This window comes from Typopeltis vanoorti, chromosome 1 (genome assembly GCF_054136105.1).
Source record: "Typopeltis vanoorti isolate ZY-2024b chromosome 1, IOZ_Tvanoo_1.0, whole genome shotgun sequence".
In the NCBI taxonomy this organism is placed as follows: domain Eukaryota; kingdom Metazoa; phylum Arthropoda; class Arachnida; order Uropygi; family Thelyphonidae; genus Typopeltis; species Typopeltis vanoorti.
The window spans coordinates 64,303,630-64,327,063 of NC_143549.1; the positions used below are offsets into that span (position 1 = coordinate 64,303,630).

Here is a 23,434-nt window from a genome sequence, read left to right on the forward strand (position 1 = left end):
AAAGCTAGTGGGATTCAATGCGACGGGTATAGCGTGTTCAGGAGTGACAGGGTGAATAAAAAGGGGAGAGAGGAGTGTTATTGATGATAGCTGATGACTTCAGCCAAGGAGTATAGAAGTTGAACTGCAAGATGGGGGAAAAAGCACATTTGAGGCTGTTTGGTGTGAGATAGAATCTAGCAGAACAAAATATACAATTGGGTGCTGCTATAGACCGGGTGATGGAGTGGATGGTGGGGATAGTATGCATAAGCAAATAGAAGAAATGAGTGGAAGGAGGGTAATTATTATGGGTGATTTCAATTATGGTAACATTGACTGGAAAGAGGAGAGGGCACATAAGAGGAAGGAATTGGATTTTATGCGGTTATTAAGGGACAACTATCTACGGCAACATGTATTGGAAAATACCAGGGGGCAGAGAGTGCTGGACCTAGTAATTGCAACTGAGAATGTGGCTGTAACGAACATGACCATGTTGCCACCAATTGGTGAGAGTGACCATAAGGTCATGACTTGGGAGGTGGCTAAAGGAGTGGAATTTACAATTAAGACAGGGTACATGTGGAATTACCGGGCTGGTAAGTATGACAAGCTTAGGTGTGTGCTTGGCTCAATGTCATGGCATGTAAAACTGCAAGGGCTGGATGTTGATAGTGCATGGGAGGTGGTTAAGAACTCTTTGCAGGAGGCAATGGTTGACTGTATACCAAGAGTCCGAATAATAAATCAAGTAGGGGTTAATGGATGAATAACACTATTAAGCTTGAGCTGCAAAAAAAAGAAACAATTGTGGAGGGAATTTAAGCAGAAGGGTGACCATCAGGCGCAGGAACAGTATAAAGCTCAGGCCAGGATGGTAACAAGGGTGGTAAGAAAAGCAAAAGCAAATTACGAAAGGAAATTGGCCACGCAGGCTAAAGAGAATCCCAAACAGTTTTTTCAATATGTTGCAAGTAAAAGGGAAAATGTTCATGGTAGAATGATCTTAAAAAATGCTGAGGGTAGGGAGGTAACCGAATCAGTCGATATTGTGGAATTACTGAGCGAGCACTTTGCAAGAGTATATCATCCAGGTGGTGACTTTGCAGGAATGGAAGAACCAACAGCTTATACTGGAATTGTGATGAATGAAGTAGAGGTAGTAGAGGTAACTAGTCTATTACAGAACCTCAATGTCAATACATCTGTGGGATTGGATGGTATACCAGCTCGTGTCGTACGTGAAGTGGCCAAAGAATTGTCATTGCGCTTGACCATTTTGTTTAATTTGAGCCTCAGGACTGGGTCAGTCCCAAGGGGGGGGGAAATAGTTCCGCTGCACAAAGGTGGTTCCAAGGCTGCTGTTGAAAATTACCGGCCAATCAGCATAACAGGAATCATTATCAAGGTCTTAGAGAAAATAGTCAAGAGGAAAATACAAGATTGGATAGAAGAAAATGGGATACTGTATCGGGGACAGCATGGTTTTGTGAAGGGTAGGTTATGCCTCAGTAACTTGCTCACGTATTATAACACAGTGACGGCTGAAATGGATAAGGGTAATGGGTTTACAATGATTCTACTGGACCTTATCCCATTTTCTTCTATCCAATCTTGTATTTTCCTCTTGACTATTTTCTCTAAGGCCTTTGAAAGGATTCCACATGGAATTCTAATCAGTAAATTGCAGCATATTGGAATGGACATAGGGTTGATGAGATGGATAGGAGGGCGGTTGACGGAGAGATATCAGAGAGTGGTTTACTCAGGAGTAGAGTCCACAAGACGGCCTGTGACTAGTGGTGTGCCACAAGGATCTGTTCTTGGACCACTGCTGTTTAATTTGTTCATAAATGATATAGGAAAGGATCTGAGAGGAACACTTCATTTGTTTGCGGATGATGCGAAGTTGGGTAGGGCAATAGTGAATGCAGATGACGTCAAAATTTTGCAGGATGATTTGGATAGATTGGAGGTCTGGGCTAAGGAGAATGGATGTCAATTTAATGTGGTAAAATGTAAGGTTATGCATTTTGGGGTGAAAAGATTGGCGGCCGTTTACTGCATTGGTGGAACCGTGCTCCAGGAAATTGATGAGCCACGAGATTTAGGAGTGTTGGTGGATAAGGAATTGAAATTTAGGGGACACATTGCAAAAGTGGCCAAATCAGCTCATCAAATCACTTGGTTGCTGAAGAATACGTTGACAAGCAGAGACAAGCAGTTATTGTTCCTCTGTACCGAGCCTTGATAAGACCCCATCTCGACTACTGTGCTCAGATTTGGTCGCCTAGGTTTCTTCTTGATGGGGAGGAGGTGGAGAGGATCCAGAGGCGAGTGACCAAGATGATAGCAGGTCTGTGGAATGAACCGTATGAGAACAGGTTGAGGATTTGTGGGTTGTAAAAATTGGTTGATAGGCGGAGGAGGGGAGATATGATTGAGGCATTCAAATTACTGAAGGGTTTCTATAAAATTAATTCAGAAGATATTTTTGAGAACAGGGCTGGTTGTGGGAAGACTAGGGGACATCCATGGAAACTGGGCAAAAGTGTGGTTAGTAAAGGTGTTAGAGCTGGGTTCTTTACTTTTAGAGTAGTGAATGAGTGGAATGCGCTCCCTGAGTCTGTGGTGGATGCTGTGACAGTGAATGAGTTTAAGGCGAGGTATGATAGATACTGTATGAATGTCGAATAGTTGTGATGAATATGATTTGGGGCCTCCCTCGATGAGTCTAATGACTCCCTGGAGTTGCCTGTAATAATAGTAATAGTAATAGTAATATTGTTTACAAGAGGAGCGTAGCAACTGCAGCTATGACACCAATATAATTGTCTGTGTATTTTCCAACCAGTTTACTTTTTGCTTGGTGAAAAAATCCTGAAACTTTTAAATTGTATCATCATTTCCATACATCTTATCTCATAATAAGTGTTGGTCTTCATTTTTTGTTATTTCCTTCTTTCTTTCTTATGTATTTCTGCTTGATGCGAAACTTGCCTTTGAAGTTTATGCCTACTTAGCATCGTAGTAACTCATTCGATTGATGGGAGGAGGGGGGGATATCTAGGTTCGATTCTGGCTCCCGACCAATGGAATTTTTTCTAGGTCTTATGATTGATTAATTATAATAACTAATTAATAACTAATTTTTCTCCTCGTAATCTTGGGTTTTAAATCTAACTACTGAGAAAAATTGAATAAAATTACTAATGGTAGCAGACTATAACACTATTTAGGCTAAGAAACATCTAATGGTGGCAACTATCTGATTTACTCTAGTCTTCTGTAAACTTGCTAATCATCTATAGCCATGAATTGAATTGCTGGTTTCACGACTAAGGATGTAGACCGGCTACTTACCAATTTCCAAAAGTTAAAGCTTACTAAAAAAAGAATGCTACACCTACTTGCTTCATCTCGTAAATGAAAAGGTGCTGGCGGATTTATTTTTATTCTTTTTTCTTTAACTTTGTAATTTTCGTATTGCAGAGATGTATAAAAAGTAGTAGTAATAAGCTGTTTTATTATTTTTTTATGTAACTCAGATATACAAAAGGTTGTAATCGTATAGTAAGCTAAATAATATCAGGGAGAGGTTAATGATCTCATCATAGTCTTTAATTTGGTTATTTATTTATTTTTTATTTTTACATAATCTGGAAATACTGCTCTTGAAACTAAACAAAGAACCTTTTCAAGCCACTTCTGGCCTCCATTAAGCGAAGCAATACTCTCACAATGGACGATGAAATTCACATATCATCAAAAAGACAATCACAACCACTAACAACTCAGCGAACCAGGTCGAAAAATTATTTATTCATTTCTATTATGTATAAATAAAATAAATCCCCTAATGCCTTTTATTCTCCGAAAGAAGTATGAAAGGCCTCTTTAGCCCTAACTTTTGACGAGTGGTAAGCCATCACCAGTCACTGACAGCTGGCCCAAGATTATCATTGTTTTAATTGACATCTGAAAGGAAGATCAACTTCCGTCATCTCGTGGTCCCTAACCGTAACATAATATTACTGTCTGATGTGAGTTCTCCGGTCGATTTTCTTGAGTTTCGGAATTTAAAACTAGAATTTCCTGGAGCAAACTTCTGTTTGTCATGCAGTAGGTGGAATAACTCTGGAACCAGTCGAAGAAAGGCTTACAAAAGTTTTCTAGTCGGCGATTAGATTGGAATTAGAATGGTCTTTTGTCTGCCAGCCTGATGCTATGGATGCAAATGCTATTTCCAGAGGATTACACAAGTCCTTTTATTATTATTATTATTATTATTATTATTATTATTATTATTATTGTGTATTTTATTTCTTTTAGTTTTATGTCTTCGGACTGCATTCTAACGTAATTATCTACCATCTAGACAGATAACCTTTTTCAGTTTTTAGTTGACTGTAAATATGAAAATTTTTGATCACACCTCTCACAAAGCACGGAGCCAAAAAATTCCCGAAATTTCACTGAAAGATCAGTGAAAATTTATAAAAATGTATTGCATTTCGACCTGGTAATATTAGGGAGCAAGTACATAACTCTTCTCTGTTTTGTTCCCCCCCCCCGCCCCTGCCCCACTGAGCATCGGCGAGTTAATATCAACTATGTTTTAGATAGATTTAGATAGATATTATTTATATTACGCCTCTTGCGAAATCGTGCAGAATGAAGGCCAAAAATATTGCACTTCTCTCATTTAACCAAGACTGTTGTAAGGTCGACTTTTCAAACCTTTATAGAGGAGTTCAGATTTCAGAATATACAAAGCGACCAAAAGTCAAGGCTATCAGCAATAGTGGTTTATGATTCAAGATGATAACACTTAGATAAGTATATTAACAGTGGCTTAGAGCATGAAAGCAAAAGTATCCAACTAAAAGCATCCCAAATCTGTTGCACAGTACTCATTAATGCTCAATCGTATCCCTTTAAATATTTAAAAGAAAATTCTACAGGTAAGTTTTATTCTGTTTCATTATATTTCTTTATATTTTATGACTATTCCAGGAATTTCTAGTTCCGATCAGTCGAAAAATAAAAGTGTGTGGGGGTGGGTGGAGAGAGATAATGAGAAAAAGAAAGAGAATACAGAATAGTTTAGAATTAGATGTTAGATTTAACACATTTAGAGAACTACTTGTAAAATGTTGCGAATCTAGAGATCATCCAGTCGGCAAATTATAAAGACTTATAAAAACGGCAAGATTGTCACAGCGCATCTCGGTCTACTAAACATTTAATTGCATTCTCCTTCCTTCTGTAAAAAAAAAAAAAAAAAAAGTATTTTATTTCATTCACTGTTACACGGTGATCAGCATTCCTTATGACAAAATCACGTAACTCTTACTGTGTTGAAATAATAATTTTAATTTGAAATACACGAAACCAGATTCGTCCGTCGATGAGTCTTTGACTACAGGAGAGTTGGTGTAATGTAATGTAATGATTTAATATTAAACTAATTGGAAGACATTCAACCTTGATGTTAAGATGCTCATCTGGAGCACTCACGCACGCGCGCCCACACACACACACACACAAATGAAACAAGCTATATTGCGGTACTTCATCTAAGTTCTTCTTCTTCATCTCATTCGTCTGGTGACGGGTTGAATCCCCCTTTGTATACCATCGGTCCAAATGGTTCATTACTATGTTCTCGAACACAGTAATGAAGCTGGGGAATTTGCCTCTTATCGGCACGATTTATTTTTTCCAAGTTAGTTGGTACATCTGTCTTTTAAGGATCTGAGCCAACTTTGCCTCGGTTTTCCGAGTGGACGCTGCTATCCTATTCTTCTGTTTAGTACAATGTTTGGAGGTCTGTGAGGAGGCATTCTCTGAACATGGCCGAACCATCGGGTCTGTTGCTGAAGAATAATGTCTGTGAAGTTGTCCTGGTAGTTAAGATCCTGCTTTACTTGTTCTGTAGTTTTATGTTCGGTCCAGTGTGTTTTGTTTATTTTTCTTCCTTCCAAATGTTGCTGTAGGGATGATCATGGCTTTGCATAGTTTAATTTTATGATGTTTCAAGAGTTTGTTATTGTTCCATATTTTGTTTAATTTATTGATGTTCGACCATCCAATATTAATTCTGTGTTTTGCTGTTTTAGTGCTATCAAAATTGTGTGTGTAATGCTTTCTAAGTAGACAAAGGATTTTACCTGTTCTAGGGTTTGATTCTCGAGGGTTATTGAGATGTTTTCAACTTCTCTTCCTATTTTCATTATTTTGGTCTTTTTGCTGTTGATCTTCATTCCCAAGTTTTTACATGCTTCATTTAAAAGATGGGCTGTTTTTTTTTTTTTTCTAACTATAAATTGGATACTGTCAGGATTATTATATCATCTGTGTATTTTATGTGGTTGATGTTTCTTCCATTTATATTTATCCCTGGTTCATTAGAGATTTCCTTGCATATGCCCTCTAGGTATATGTTGAATAAGTGCGGTGAAAGTGGACAGCCCTATATAACTCCTTTTTCTATCTTAAATTCTTATGTTTTTATATGATTAAATTTGTCTTTGTAAAAGTTTGAAATGAAGGTCAACAATTCAGCTATTGATTTAGAGTTTAGGATATTGATCATCTAATCTAGAGTTCTGTTTATATACGAGGGTGGTCTCAAAAGTTCTCGGCCTAGACCATAGATGGCAACACTATCGGCACGATTTATTTTTTCCAAGTTAGTTGGTACATCTGTCATAAGTATCCATGTGAAATTGCAAGTCATTCAATCAAGTAGTTTTATACAGCTGTCTGAAGCAAAAGTGTTGTGTGTATCCCTTGAAATGGATAAAATTCAGTATCGTGCGATTATAAAATTCTGTGTAAAAGAAGGTTTAACGCCAAAAGAAATTCATTCGAAGTTCATAAAAGTTTATGGGTACTCTTCTCCTTCGTTTTCGACAATTAAGAAATGGGCTGCCGAGTTTAAACGTGGCCGTACCAGCCTTGAAAATGACCCACGTGAAGGTCGTCCAAAAAGTGTAACAACACCAGAAATCATTGATTAAGTGCACAATATGGTATTGGATGACCGGCGAGTCAAAGTGCGTGAAATCGCTGAGGCTATAGGCATTTCAAAAGAACGTGTAGGATATATTTTACATGAATTGCAAATGAAAAAGCTTTGCGCTAGATGGGTGCCGCGCTTTTTCATAGCAGATCAAAAACGCACTCCCGTGAAAATCTCTGAACAGTGCTTGAAGCGTTTTCACAAGAATAAAACTGATTTTGTGCGTCGATTTATTACTATGGATGAGACTTGGATTCACCATTACACACCAGAATCCAAACAACAGTTAAAACAGTGGATAAAAGCTGGTTGTTCAGCGCCAAAGAAGACAAAGTCGGTTCCATCAGCAGGAAAGGTCATGGCAGTGGCGCACCCAGAGGGGAGGGCCAAGGGGCCCGGGCACCCCCCAAAGAAAAGGAAAAAAACACTAGAAAAATTTCCAAAAATCTTTTCCCAATTAAAATTCATTTTTTTATTTATGTTGTGTGATACTTATGAATTAGCGATCACTGCAGATGCTCAGTTATAGGTCGAATGCGATGTGTAGTGTGTATTCGCAAAACGTCTACTCAACTCGGCCTCCCCCAAAAGGTTAAATCCTGAGCGCTCGGCCCCCTCCAAGATTAAATCCTGAGTGAGCCACTGGGTCATGGCATCGGTATTTTGGGATGCTAAAGGCATTTTGTTTATTAATTACCTTGAAAAGGGTAAAACAATAATCGGGGAATATTATTCCGATCTTTTAACCAGACTAAACAAAAAAAAGTCGTGAGAAAAGACCCGGTTTGTAGAAGAAAAAAATCATTTTTCATCAGGACAATGCACCTGCCCACGAAGGTGTTTTGGCAATGGGAAAATTAAGGGATCTGCACTATGAATTGTTGGAACATCCACCCTATATCCCAGATTTGGCTCCCTCTGACTTCTATCTCTTCCCAAAAGTAAAACTCCTCTTCGCTGGTCAGCGTTTTTCTTCGAATCAAGAGATGACTGCAGCTGTAGAAGGGTATTTTGCAGATCTTACTGAGAACCACTACATTGACGGGATAATGGCGCTGGAGCATTGCTGGAATAAATGTATTAATCTTAACGGAGATTATGTCGAAAAATAAAAATAATTTTGAAATTATAAATTCGTTTTTTCATTGTTAGGCCGAGAACTTTTCAGACCACCCTCGTGTGTGTGTGTGTGTGTGTGTGTGTGTGTGTGTGTGTGTGTGTGTGTGTGTGTGTGTGTGTGTGTGTGTGTGTGTGTGTGTGTGTGTGTGTGTGTGTGTGTGTGTGTGTGTGTCCATTTAGATTTTACACTGTGTCCAAAAGCTATGGACAAACTGCATTTTTACCTGTATATGAAAACATTTTCATGCCTACAGCCAAATATGAGCATAAATTTATTGCCAGCATACTAATAAATTATATTACACAAAAAATGTGTTATAAATTTCGTACAAATTGAACTGCAATACGTTTTTGGTGAAAGTTACAAATTCCTAAGGACGGAGTTCAGGAATCAATGTACAGTGCTTACAGAAAACTATGCGGAGAGGCATTTCTGTATGGAATTAGTCCATCCGGAACTGTGGTGTAGCTCTCACAACGTCGTACCATGCTTAGCACCAAGTGATTCAGGAGTTTTTGAGGCAAACTGACCCACTCTTTCAGAGCAAGGATAAGGCCTTGCTTGTTTTCTGGAGGCGAAATTCGTGAAGCAATACGCCTTCCTTTTTTTTTTTAATTTATTCGTGTGCGGTCCCCCCCCCCGTTCCTCAACTGCCCCTTTGGACTTTTGTGTGTATATGACTGTAAATCGCGTCTGTTCACGGGGCAGGTTTGAATGTTCTGAGAGACGAAAAACAAAACCTGGATTTTCGGATGAAAAAGCCCTTTACCTTCGTATGAGACCGGCAAACTCATCTTTAATCGAAAGAGACCAGATAAAGGTTCCTCACGTCATGGACGGGAATCGAACCCAGGTCTATCCGACCAAAGAGCTTTGTCTGTACCGACTGAGCTACGGAGGCTCTAATGCCTCTCCTATTACACCCCAAACGTGTTCTGTGGATTGAGATCTGGGAAGCGTGCTAACCAATCGATTCGATTAATATCCTCGGTCTCCAAAAATATCTCCACTGCTCATGTACGATGTGGTTTGGCAGTGATTCATAAAAATGAATTCTTCGCCTACACCACCACGGAGCAACTGAACAGGTCTTTGAATATCGTTGCATCGTTCACCAGTCATAGTCCTCTTTCCAGCACTTGTAGCTCGAAGCATCCAATAAGCATAATGCCTCCCCACACCATTATCCCAGCACCACGTATATCTCCCTTTCAAGAACATTCTTGCAATGGTAAGCAGTACCACTTTCACGCCAGATCAAGTGTGGTCTGAATCGTTCTAGAATCGGAGGAAAGACTAAAGCGACTCTCATCTGTAAAGAATAGTTTACCCCATCGGTGTCTTTCCCACTTTTTATGGATACAACACCACTGAAGCGCGCACTACAATGAGCTGTGAATAAAGGGACGCAGACTTATACAGACTTTCGGGCGAATAGTCCTACTTGTCACGTATGTCTTGTCACTGTTTATCGAGATATCTGTGTACCTGTGCTTGAATGGAGCCTACTTGCAAGCTGACTTCCCGTGATGTATTGATTAGGTTTTGCTGTAATAACCAAAAATTTGTCTTCATGTTCCGTGGTAGAGTAAGAATGTTTAGCAAACGTCTGGAACACATGCCATTGGTTTAAAACGCTGTCCAGGGCTTGGATACAGCGATTTGTGGCATTCTAAACTCAATAAATTGCCACTTGACAAGCTGGTAATTAAATTGGAACAGATGGGGCTAAACAATAGCAGTACGCTGGATTGGAGATTGCTGTCTGATAGTTTTCAACGAGTTGTCTGTGGAGAAGCGTTATCCCAGAAGAGGAAAGTTACTAGTGGAAAGTTACTAGTTACTAGAGGAAAGTTACTAGTACAAAATAAACAACAATGGACTCAAAACAGACCACAAGGGTCTGTTTTGAGTCCATTGTTGTTTATTTTGTATGTGAATGATATATCACATACAAAATATCACTATTCAGACCTCTTCCGAGGTCTGAATGGTGATATGCAGTTGTTTGCAGATGATGCAAGGTTCGGAAGAACTATCAGGAGTAGACTGATGCTGTGGCTTTGCAAGAGGACTTGAATATATTGGCTTAATCGGTAAATGAGTGGGGATGTCAATTCAATGTTGCGAAGTGTAAGAGTTTGAAATTTGAGAAGCAGAGATGGGATGTAGAGTACACAATCGGTGGGAATATCTTGGAAGAGGTAGAGGAGATGAGAGATTTGGGAGTGATTGTGGACAAGGACCTAACATTTCGGGGACATATTGCTAAAATTGTGAGGACAGCACAGCAGATAATGGGAATGATGCAGAGGGCACTGGCTTGTAGAAGTAAGAATGTTATTGATTCTCTTGTATAAGACTTCGATCAGGCCACATATGGATTGTTGTGCGCAGATTTGGTCACCTGGTTTTCAGAAAGATGTATTGGAAAAAGTCTAGAGGTGATTGGCTTGGTTTCTGGTCTCTGATGTTGAATATGAAAACAGATTGGGAAAATTATTTTGCAGAAATTGGTGGATATAAAAAAAAGAGAGGGATATGATAGAAACATATAAGCTGTTATTACCAGATTAATGTGGGGGTATTTGTAGAGTGGATGAAGATGGGGAGAGAACAAGATGTCATCCCTGGAAGCTGTATAAGGAATGTGTGAGGAAGGTGGTGAGGAGCAGGTTTTTTGTATGGAGAGTGGTGAGTGATTGGAATGCATTGCTCGAGAGTTTGGTGAGTGCGGAGAGGGTGAACATATTTAAGGGGCGGTATGGTAAACTATGTGTGTAACAGTGGACCTCCCGTGATGGGTCTCTTGACACCATGGAGATGTTAATAATAATTTTTTTTATTATTTTTTTTTGTTCTTCAAATATTTACATATGTACAATGATCATCTATTCAGTATATTATTTTACAAGGTTCAGCACTTTGTGCTACGTAGGAGAAGAATTATGTCACTGATTGGGACATTTGTGAAAAGGGCAGAAACGTCAAAACTGACTAATAAATCATCTTTGCCGAGTGTTATGTTTTTAATTTTGTTTATGAAGTGTTGTGCATTCTTAAAAAATTGCTGTAGTAGTGAGGACATAGAATCAGATGAGGTAAAGGTTTGCTAGTTATAATTTCAAGTATGGGATCAAATCACAACAAAATTAGCATGTTCAGATCTTGTCCCAAGAGTTTACAGGGAATAAGGTTTCAAGGGCTGTGGATCATTAATTGTAATTTGCATGTAATTTGAAGAGTCGCAGAAAATGAAAGAGAGACATTGAAATATTATTATCATTATTATTATTATTATTCAGGCCTCCATGGAGTCAAGAGACTCATCATGGGAAGACTTTCCTAGGAAACACAAAGTCTATCATTCCACTCTTTGAACTCATTGACCGTTCTTGCTCTCACCACTCTATCAGGCAATGCATTCCATGGTTCAACTACCCTCCATGCAAAGAAACCACTCCTCATTCTCTTGCTCTTGAAGGAGAGATGACAAGCAGCCAGGGATGGCTCCTTGTCATCTCTCCTTCCCACTGTTCCACAAAGTGAAAAACTCCCCAGTGTCAACTCTGTAACTGCCTCTCAACATTCCCTCAAATATGTAAGCTGCTGAGTGGTATTTCTTGAATAAATATAAGAGAGAGAGATTTTTGTTCATATGGTAGAGCAAGGGATAGGGATGACAATGATCCTTAAAAGTTGCGGTCTCTTCCAAGTTACCCGAATATAATAAACTCCATCAACATCATCATCAAATTCCTAATATGTACCCTCAGGGGGGGGGAGGAAGATTCAGGATAATTATGATAGCAGTACATGAAAAAGTTACACCATTACTAACTTCCAATCAACAATTTGCCTCCAAATTAATCTGTTATATATCAATATTTCAATATTATTAGATCTTATATTTCTATCTTTTAAGGCACTTTTAACTCTATCAATCCATCAACATCTTTGTCTTCTCTGGGTCTTTTTCTTGCCAAACTGACAACGAACACTTGTTTTGCTAATCTTTGCTCTTCCATTCTGTATGAGTGATCATACCATCTAAGATTAACGCAATCTTAAATGCTATGCATGATGAAAAGCTGAGGCTTTTCATTCCCCCCCCTCAAAAAAAAATACAGACACACTGGTCAGAAGGAAACATGCAATTAACAGACATAATACTCTGGCCAAAAGCAGCTATGGAAATGAAGCCAGAGTCATATTTTTTAACTGCATGTTTCCTTCTGACTAGTGGTACTCATGTTTTTAAGTGACTGTTTTTTTATGACTTGCACCGATGAAAGAATTTTGTTTGTTTTTGTTACCATAATATGTAATACATTTGTACTGGGTTGGCTAATAATTTCTTTTTATTATTATTATTTTTTTTGTATTTTTCTTTAGTTTTTTTTTATTTTTACATAGTCTGGAAATCCTGCTTTAAAGACGAAACATGGAATTTTTTTAAGCCGCTTCATGTCTCCAGTGAGTTTGGCTGGGTCTCACACCAGGCAATAAAATTCATCTCTTACCTAAAGACAATTACACACATTCATGCCCATGATGAGATTTAAATCCGCAACTTATTGATTGGACATTGGATAACCTAACTACTTGGCAAACCAGTCTGCCAGAGTACGTGCTACTTTAAAAAATTCTTGGACCGAAGAATTTTTCATTGTATCAGAATAAAGTTCCTTTGTAAATAATGTAACAGTATATTACAATGAATTTGTTTATAAAATAAGTGACCTGGACTGATTATTAATAATAATAATAAAAGCAACTATACTTATTATAATATATTATTATTTTTTATTATACAAAAGACTTCAGGGAGTCAAAGACTCATTGAGAGAAAGATCACATATTAATCGTGTCATCTATGATACCTTCTCTTGAATTCATTCACACAAATGAACTCACCACCCCCAGAGGCAAGACATTCTGATCATGCACTATTCTATTATTATTATTATTTGGCACCTCCAGGGAGTCCAAAGACTAATCGAGGAAGGGCACCTGATCTACAGCTCTGTCTCGACCACTCAATCCACCAACTGACTATACCAACGCCATCTACCGCTGACCACCACCACCACTAGTATTTCCACAGACAATCACAAACATCTATGCCCAAGGCGGGATTCAAACCCGCAGCCTTTTGGCTGGAGAGCGTATCCGCTCTCCAGCCAAAAGGCTGCAGGTTGTGAGAGAAAAATTTAGTTCTCATCTCTTTCTTGACTGCATCTATTCTCAACTTTAATGAAATGCCCTGTTGTCATCTCCCCCAGCCCTCCATAAAATGAAAAATTTCATCTACTAATATCTTCTATGACCCTTTCAGAACTTTGTATGTCTCTATCATATTCCCTCCCCCCTCTTTCTCCTGTTTGTTAATGCTTATGGTCCACAAATTCTTAATTTTCCCTCATAATCTATATTCCATAGTCTACATTCATTTTTGACACTCTCCTTTACACCCTCTTATGTCTGCATCACCTATGCAATATCAAAAACTTTGTAAAGAGGCAATGACTTCCTTATTCTTACATGTCGATATTCATTTCAGCATTGTAATTATCCGTTAGGTTCCATGAAAATTCACCAAAAACAGTTTGCTGAATGGCAATTCATTGAACAGCAATTCATCAAAAAGCAATTTGTCGAATAAACAATTCATTGAATGACAATTTAATGAACGGCAATTCATCAAAGCACAGTTTGTCACTCACAAATGCAACTGATCAAAGAAACAATTTATCAATAATTTTTCCGATGATTTTTTTCATAATTCATCGAAAAGTAATTTTCTTGCGAACTATTGCTTAAAAGTGTTTGGTAGGAATACCCAACATTACTTAAGATACAGACAACATGTGTAAATAGTTATTGAGACATAATAATTAATTTGTATTTTAGAACAAATTTTCTGTAAGTATAGCTACTGCTTTATTGTGTTCATAATGATTTATCTCTAGACAACAAATTTCATTCTACCTAATTTTTTCACAACAATGGTCAGATTGAAATCAAATTTAATATAGATCTTAACTATAAAATTTCATTAAATTTCATCCAGCCAGAGCAGAATTACTAATATCATTTTGAAACTTCTTTATGATAATGTTATGATAAAAGTGATCCAGTTGGAACTAAAACTGAAACACAGACAACTTCTTGCACAGACAACGGCTTCGAATTCTTCTAAGTCAGAGAGTTATTGCAGTACAAAATTTCAACACAGTGTCTCTTTCTAGCTCCGAATATAGTTGAACTGAAAACTGGAATGGTTCAACAAATTTTTGTAAAAGTTTCAAATAAATCTGAGAAAAATTCAACACATAATAACTGATGTACAGACGTCACATACTAATACTACTATGAGGGGATTTCCGAAAAGTAAGGTAACACATTTTTTTTTCTTAATAATTGTGAACAGGAATGAGATAAAACATGGTGAACAGAATCTTTTCAGATCAGCTATAGTTGAAATTGTCAATATGATATTGTTTATCTACTGGGATATCTAAGTGATATGTCAGTGACATGATTGAAATGGAACACATTTGACACTCATTATGTTTATATAGTCTTCGCTTCTAGCTTAAAATTTAATTAATAAAAATAAATTAACAATACAACTTAATTGAAGATTTATTCATCTCTGTTCTCTAGCTAATGCTGTCCCAATTATTATATTTGTCTTGAATTTATTTAAATTATTGATTATTTCACTTAAATATTAATATGTTTTGTTTTTTAATGTATTTTAATATTATGGTCTAGTTTTTTTAGGAATCCATTATGGAATTTCAACAAATACTCGAACAACCACACACAATCTGGAAACCGAAAGACAATAAGCAATCAAATCTGGAAAAATTTCGAAAACTTGTCAATGCCAAATATGGCTTATCTCTTGGTAAGTGATGGGTTGCATGCTTACAATACAGAATTTTAAGTTATGATATGGCATAAATATAAACTTTGTGTAAACATTATATAAAGATCTTACTAAAGTGAAAGCATGCATCTATTTTGTATGTTTTCTTTTATAATAACCATAAGCAGAACTACATCAAGAAAGAGAATTATGATAAAATTAGTTGTTCCCTTCTCAAAAATACATAGCATGTATTTCTGGGAAGGGAACAACTATTGTTGTTATTATTCCGGACTTCCATGGAGTCATCGAGGAAGATTCATCTTAGACAACCCAAAGTCTGTCTTATGATTCCTTGCTTGTATAATGAGACCTGTGGAGTATCAATAACTATATATGTACAACAGTAAAAATTAAATTTATTACGCATGTATTTTGTCCTATGTATCATAAGACATCATCAGTACAAACAGTGAAAAAAATAAGGAATTTGAATCAAGAAATAGTAGAGTGCATGCGTTAAATTAGAATCTCTCTATGCATACAGTTGTGTATTTGTGGGTTAAAACTAGTGGACTGAAAATAAATGAAAATAGATTCGTTAAAAATAAAATATAAGAGATTACAAATTTATTTAACACGTTCATTGCCAAGCACGCGATATCGCGTGTTGCTAGTTCTCGCCGGGCGGCCGATCACTCGAAATCGCGTGGACGTCGTTAACTAAATAAAAAAATATAAAAAATTTGGCCGCCACACGAAATTCCAATTTTTAGCTTGGCAATGAACGTGTTAATACAGTTGAGGATACAATTTCCCACACTTTTGGAATAGTGAGGCTGTCATTATGATTGAGGTTAGATCGATGAAGTAGGACTTCGGCACTTTCTTTATATAAATGTTCATGTTTATATATGGATCTATGCAGCAGCTTGGTGTTTTCCCATTAGATCCTGTGGCTAGTGTTTTCAGTTCCATCTTTTGCCAAGCCAGATTTGTGAGGTTTGATAAGCTGGATGCGGTCTAGATCTTCACATTTATCGAGAGAGCTTCATGTTTGTTCACAGTAAGACAAGTTGCACAAACATGGTACGTGATATACACCAGGTAGTGTTAGTGGTGAGGGTTTGTCTTTTGGAGAAGATAGCAAGTTATGAATTTGGTTGATGGGTTTATAGATAGTGATGAGTTTATATTTTTTCATAAATTTTACCACACGTTCAACAATGTTTTTAATACGAGAGTGTACTGAGAAGTTTGGTAATCACTATGAAGGAATTGAGGTAGAACCATGTAACTTACACATTATTCTACATATTCTTCATGAAGTGTTGTATACTTGTTACAGTGCTGCTGCATTATTGCAATCCTTTGAGACAAAAGGCCTTCCCTTGTTGCACAAACCAGTCATTTTTGTTCTAGGTCTTTATCAGAACTTTTCAGTCCCCCCCCCTCTAATATATGATATAGGAGTCCAGTGTGTTTCTTCTTGTCTCCGTTGCTGTATAGGAGACTGTTTAATTATTTTTTGAGTTATTCTTGGATTATAGACATTAAGTAAGGCTGATTCTCTGATAGTTTCCAGTTCTTGTTTTAGAGGTTCTACGGAAGAACAAATTTTGTGTGCTCTTGATTCTAGCGATTTTATGATGTCATATTTTTTGAGATGGATGGTGGCTGATGTATTTTGAGTATGATAACCTGTAAAAGTTGGTTTTGGTAGATAGAAGTGGAAATGGATCCATCTTGCTTATGCTGGATATGTACATCTAGAAAGGAAATACCTTTTGATGATTCTTTTTATAGTGTGAACTTTTTTTTTTTTGTAGAAATGAGTGGAGTTCTGGTTCTATATGACTCCAAACTGCAGAGGCATAAATATTCAAGTGAAGCTCCACAAGAGAGTATATCGTTTTTTGTTTTACTATATTCTTAATGCCTTCCCTTAATGCATAGCATTATACATGTCTGCAAGGAGATGTGCTTTGCATTATGGGAGATAATGACTAGGAGTGATGAGAACTTGGTCCACCTTTACCACAAGTTGCCTTAGTCCTGAAGATACTTCAGGCACAAACTTTGTTTGCTTACACTTGGATAAAGGATTAAACTAAATTTATTATAGTCTAACCAAGTGGAAAAAAACGTCCAACATATTTCTCTAAATCCAGAGTAATTTAATAATAAGGTGGTACAACTTTTGGCAACTCGTATAGATAAATATGACTTTTCCATTGCTTCTGCCTTATTATCGCCGCTTCTGGGTCTGGCTCCCACTGACGAGACCTCAATAAAGGTTGAAACCGGTTGGTAGCTTGGGTGATCAATGGTAATGCTGTAGCCCATGAAGTTTTAACTGAGGCTCGGCTGTTGCTGTCTCCCAGGTCCTGGGTGGGGGGTAATGAATGGCAGTGCTGTAGCCTGTGAAGTTAACTGAGGCTCGGCTGTTGCTGTTACCCCTCAGATGAGATATAAGAAAATGAGCGACTCTGCTCTGTGGTGGGGTGAGCCTGCCAAGGTGTAGAGCCAATTGGTTCTGAGAGTTCTTCTCACTGGCAGGGTGAGCCTGTTACTGAGGCGAACAACGCTGAGTTTTTGGAGTTTGACCTGTGCTTGAACATTCAATAAGGTCAAAACCAGTCTGGGTAGTGGCCCTTCCCTTAATGCATAGCATTATACATGTCCGCAAGGAGATGTGCTTTGCATTATGGGAGATACTGAGACTGGGATTGATGAGAGCTTGGTCCACCTTTACCACGAATTGCCTCAGTCCTGAAGACACTTCAGGCACAAAGTTTGTTTGTTTACACTTAGATAAAGAATTAAACTAAATTTATTATAGTCTAACCAAGTGGGAAAAAACGTCCAACATATTCCCCTACATCTAGAGTAATTTAATAATAAGGTGGTACATCTTTTGGAAACTTATAGGTAAATATGACTTCTCCATTGCTTCTGCCTTAGTATCACCACTTCTGGTTCTTGCTCCCACTGACAGGACCTCAATAAACGTCGAAACCGGTTGGAAGCCTGGGTGATGAATGGCAATGCTGTAGCCCATCAAGTTTTAACTGAGGCTCAGCTGTTATTGTCACCATGGTCCTGGGTGGGTAATGAATGGCAATGCTGTAGCCTGTGAAGTTAACTGAAGCACAGCTGTTGCTATTATTCCTCAGATAACATATGAGCAAATGAGCAGCTCTGCTCAGGTAGGATGGGTTTGCCACTGTGTAGCGCCAACCGGTTCTGAGAGTTGTTCTCAGTGGCAGGGTGAGCCTGTTACTGAGGCGAACAACGCTGAGTTTTTGGAGTTTGACCTGTGCTTGAACATTCAATAATGGTAGAAACTGGTCTGGGTAGTGGCCCTTCCCTTAATGCATAGCATTATACATGTCCGCAAGGAAATGTGCTTTGCATTATGCGAGATACTGAGATTAGAAGTGATGAGAGCTTGGTCCACCTTTAACATGAGTTGCCTCAGTCTAGAAGATACTTCAGGCACAAACTTTGCTTACACTTGGATATTATACTAAATTTATTATAGTCTAAGTAAGTGGGAAAAATGTCCAAGACATATCATTTGCTTACCTTTCCAGTTTATTCAAATCATCCTGAAGAGCCATAACTCCACCACTGTTACTAATAACCCTCCCAAGCATCATATCATCTGAAAATAGTTGAATATCTCCTTGTAATTCAGTGACAATATCATTGACATATAGGTTAAACAGCAATGGTGCCATTGCCGAACCCTGTGAAACTACACTTGTAACCTTCCTTCTTCTTTATACTGTTCTTCCCCCATACACAACTCTCTAATATCTATTAGATAGCCAATTTCCAATCTAATCCCCTACTCCAATATCTCAACCTATATGATGTGACTTAAATATCAACTTATCATGTAGCACCCTATAAATGCCTTTGCCAAATAAAAATAAAAAAAAAGACAGCGCATGGCTTCCTCTATAATCCATTGTGATTATTACTACATTAGGAAAGGCCACCAGATTATTAAAACAAGAATGCCCCTTAATAAATCCATGCTGATCTTCATAAATAATATTATACTCATCTGTCTAATTCTGTACATGAGCCGTTTCGAAACCAGTTTTTCAAAAACCTTAACAACAACAGAAGAAAATACTAACCAGTGTATACCTGAATACCTCCATTCTACCAACTGCTGTTATTACCTTCTACTATGCAAAATTTTTCTGTTCCTGAGTTTTGGACTAGTTCATTCCCAGATCTAACCATCCAAAGTTTATAAAAATATTCAACCTCCACTATAAGTTAAAGATACAAAAAAAATTATATAATTGATTTAATCCTTTATCCAAGTGTAAGTAAACAAAGTTTGTGCCTGAAGTATAATCAGGACTGGGGCAACTCGTATATAGAAGCAAATGATTTCACATCACTTGCCTTAGTATCCCATATTACAAAGCACATATCCTTATGGGTATGCATTATGGGAAGGGTCACTACCCAGACCTGTTTCAACTTTTATTGATGTGAAAAAGTAAAAGATTGCTAATCATAGGCCTAGAGTCGTTAGTATAGGAGAAAGAATAGTATTAGGAGAGAACAAAGACAGATAGATAGCATGAGAGATTGAGAAAAAGGCTTCAGCTCATTTACATCATCATATAGCCAAAGGCTAACAGTTTTCCTTTTTCACCAATCTCATACAGATGAACAACCAAAAGACCAATTGAAACTAAACCTCAAAGATGACTGATACCTAGGTGGTTAACACCATCTGGGTTAACTGCCTTAAATCGGCCTTCTCTGCATGGGTTTGCTCTCCAGTCATTAAGAGGATGGAATTGTTTAAAAAATCTCTCATAGCAAGAATAGACAGAATTTTATCTGCCCTGGTAAATATTGCATAATGGGAGGTATACACCATCTAGTGATAAATTTGATATCTCCTAGAATGCTCCTTTCTAAATACAAAAATCGTCTGATTGAACTCATAAACATCATCAAAGACAATACATTAAAAAATATGATATATTAGTCAGTTTTGACGTCTCTGCCCTCTTTACGAATGTCCCAATCAATGACACAATCCTTCTCCTACAGAACAAATTCCCTTCAGATATCACAGCGCTCTTTGCGCATGTATTACGGTCTGGTCATTTTGTATGGCAAAACACCTTCTACTTACAAAAAGAAGGCATAGCCATTGGCTCGCTATTATCCTTCCCCCCCCCCCCATTGCTAACTTTTACATGGAATATTTTGAGCAACTTGTCCTAGATTCCTCCCTTCTAAAACCCAAAGTCTGGCTTAGATACGTTGACGATGTTTTTGCGATCTGGTCCCATGGCCGCCAGACATTAGACACATTCCTTAGCCACCTAAACAAACAACACAAACGCATACAGTTCACAATTGAAATTGAAAAACACAGCACACTTCGGTTTCTAGATACACTTGTTACACGTCTTCCCTCTGGCAATCTTTCCTTCACTGTTTACCGAAAACCGACACACACGGGACAATATATACACATAAAATCCTACCACCCAACACAAAAACTAGGTGTCATCAACACGCTAAAAAACAGAGCTCAGACGATCTGTTCCAGTGCACAGGCACGGAAAGACAAATTTAAAATTATCAGTAATAACTTACAAAAAAACAGATACAGCCAAAACACTATTAACAAAATTCTCTACAAAACCACAATAAAAAACAAAGACAAACCAGACTACAGTAAAACTATAACCATTTCCTACATTAAAGGAATATCAGACAAAATAAACAGAGTACTACAAAAGTACAAAATGAAAACCACCTTTAAACCTCCTGCAAAATTAAAAAGCTTACTCAATTCATCCAAAGACCCACTCCCTCTACTAGCCCACCCTGGAGTATACCGAATTTATTGTACTTGCAACATACCATATATAGGAAAAACAGGATGCACAATTCCTATTAGACAAAAGGAACATAAACGACACATTAAATATAATAATTATGGTGAGCTGGCCTTTCTGATCATGCCCTGAATACCTTACACAGAATTGACTGGAAAACCACCAGCTGTCTACATCACACTAAAACATGGTATGAATGGAAATTCAAGGAAGCCTGTGAGATTATTATCAACCACCCCAATCTGAACAATAATGATGGTCTAAAAATCCCAAACACATGGAAGGTATATATTCGACCTTCCTCACTAAGAACAACTATAAACAGGACTGTCGAAAATCCAATATTGTAAATCAAAAATAAGAATTGTAATAGTAAAAATAGGACACCAATTGTTTCTGAAAGAAAACCATCTAAAAGAATGTTTATTCCTGTCATTGTAAAATAGAATTTAGCTTGATGTAATTTTTTTTTCACCAGAGGTCATGCCAGTAGAATAACATGTGATCAAATCATTGTTTCTCTAGTTTACAGTTAATGATGTAATTCAGCTTGTGCTGTATATTTATGTACGCTCCAGATGATGATCTTGATGTAAAGTTCGAAACGTCGGGATAATAAAACGTTTTTTAACACGGTTGTAAATTCCATAAAATTCTTAAAATGAATGCTGATCACCGTGTAACCCTAAAAGAAAGGATTACGATAATTCATGGAGATTCGACCCACAAGCGATGTAATCAATACGGTAAGCTGAAGATCCAAGTTTCAAATTTGATCAATCGACTGACGTTTTTAAAAACGGTGTAGGGACAGTAATATCACTCCTCATTGCATAAGGCTAAAGAGAAAATTCACTTCAACTAAGGCACAACGAATATACCACCGCATGGAGAAAGCACTACTGAGAGAGCAGATCCAGTTTCTTTCCGAATTTAGAAAGAACCTAGCCGCTACACAAAACCACAACTAAAAGAAAAAAAACGGAGCTGTCTAGCTACTTAAACGCAGATATCCGGATAATCCTAGAAAAGATTACGGACAATACAGCAAACCACATCCAACAAACGAAGAAAGAAAACCTAATTTCCAAATTCCAGAGACTAAAAGAACGACAAAACCAGCCGCCATATTCAAAGTTTGCCAGAGTGAACAAGAACAACCAACCAGAAGCAAGAAACAACAGGAGCCACCAATCACCCACAGGTATCAATAACATAGTCAACTTATCTAACCACACTCTAAACAAAGACGAAATCTCAATACTTAACAAAGGTTTAAATTTTGCTATTGCACCGAAATCGATAGACAAACTTGAAGTTATTTGCAATATGGAAAGAGGCCTAAGATTCATACCTAATAACATAGCAGACAAAATACGTATAGAAACTGCGAACATTTTAAACCATAACAAAACAATAACAAGCAACATTACTAAACACGAATTAACAGCGATAAAATAACTTATAACAAATCCAAACATAGTAATAACCAGAGCCAATAAAGGAAATGCCACTGTCATTTTAAACTGTACCACTTATATAGAAAAAATGAATCTGCTGGTCTCTGACAATAACACATACAAATTAGTTAACTACAACCCAACTAACAGAACAAAACACGAAACAGAGAAACTACTTAAGTCAATTACCACATGGCCCGAAGATACGGTCAACAAATTGTTTCCTCACTACACGGGCTCCCCAAGAATTTACGGGCTACCGAAAATTCACAAAGAAAATACCTCGCTAAGACCTATTGTTGAAGGAATTGATAGCCCGACGTATCACTTAGCCAAAAAATTAGCGGCAACACTCAAGGAGTTGGTAGGTCATTCCCTCTCCTATATCCAAAACACACAACACTTCATAAACATCATCAAAGACATTACATTAAAAAAAGATGATATATTAGTCAGTTTTGACGTCTCTACCCTCTTTACGAATGTCCCAATCAATGACACAATCCTTCTCCTACAGAACAAATTCCCTCCAGATATCACAGCGCTCTTTGCGCATGTATTACGATCGGGTTATTTTGTATGGCAAAACACCTTCTACTTACAAAGGGGGGGGGGGATAATGGCAGCCATGGGCTTGCCATTATCCCCCCCCCCTCTATTGCTAACTTTTACATGGAACATTTTGAGCAACTTGTCCTAGATTCCTCCCCTCTAAAACCCAAAGTCTGGCTTAGATACGTTGACGATGTTTTCGCGATCTGGTCCCATGGCTGCCAGACATTAGACACATTCCTTAGCCACCTAAACAAACAACACAAACGCATACAGTTCACAATTGAAATTGAAAAACATAACACATTTCCGTTTCTAGATACACTTGTCACACGTCTTCCCTCGGGCAATCTTTCCTTCACTGTTTACCGAAAACCGACACATACGGGACAGTATGTACACATAAACTCCTACCACCACCCAACACAAAAACTAGGTGTCATCAACACGTTAAAAAACAGACGACCTGTTCCAGTGAACAGGCACTTAAAGACGAAATTAAAATGATCAGTAATAACTTACAAA

General features: G+C 37.6%; 1 protein-coding gene across 2 annotated transcripts in view; it reads left to right on the top strand.

Annotated features, from left to right (window-relative positions):
* The first annotated feature begins 4,778 nt into the window (after window positions 1-4,778).
* The window catches only part of LOC150110047 (acetoacetyl-CoA synthetase-like), a 515,069-nt gene continuing 496,413 nt past the window's right edge, over window positions 4,779-23,434 (top strand). For both annotated transcript variants that reach the window (XR_016548138.1, XM_090390896.1), the window contains exons 1-2: window positions 4,779-4,946; window positions 14,910-15,045. Coding sequence is in view for 1 of the 2 variants with exons in the window: in XM_090390896.1 (XP_090247022.1) it covers window positions 14,928-15,045 (118 nt within the window). In the remaining variant the exon portion in view is untranslated. The remainder of the gene's footprint in view (window positions 4,947-14,909; window positions 15,046-23,434) is intronic.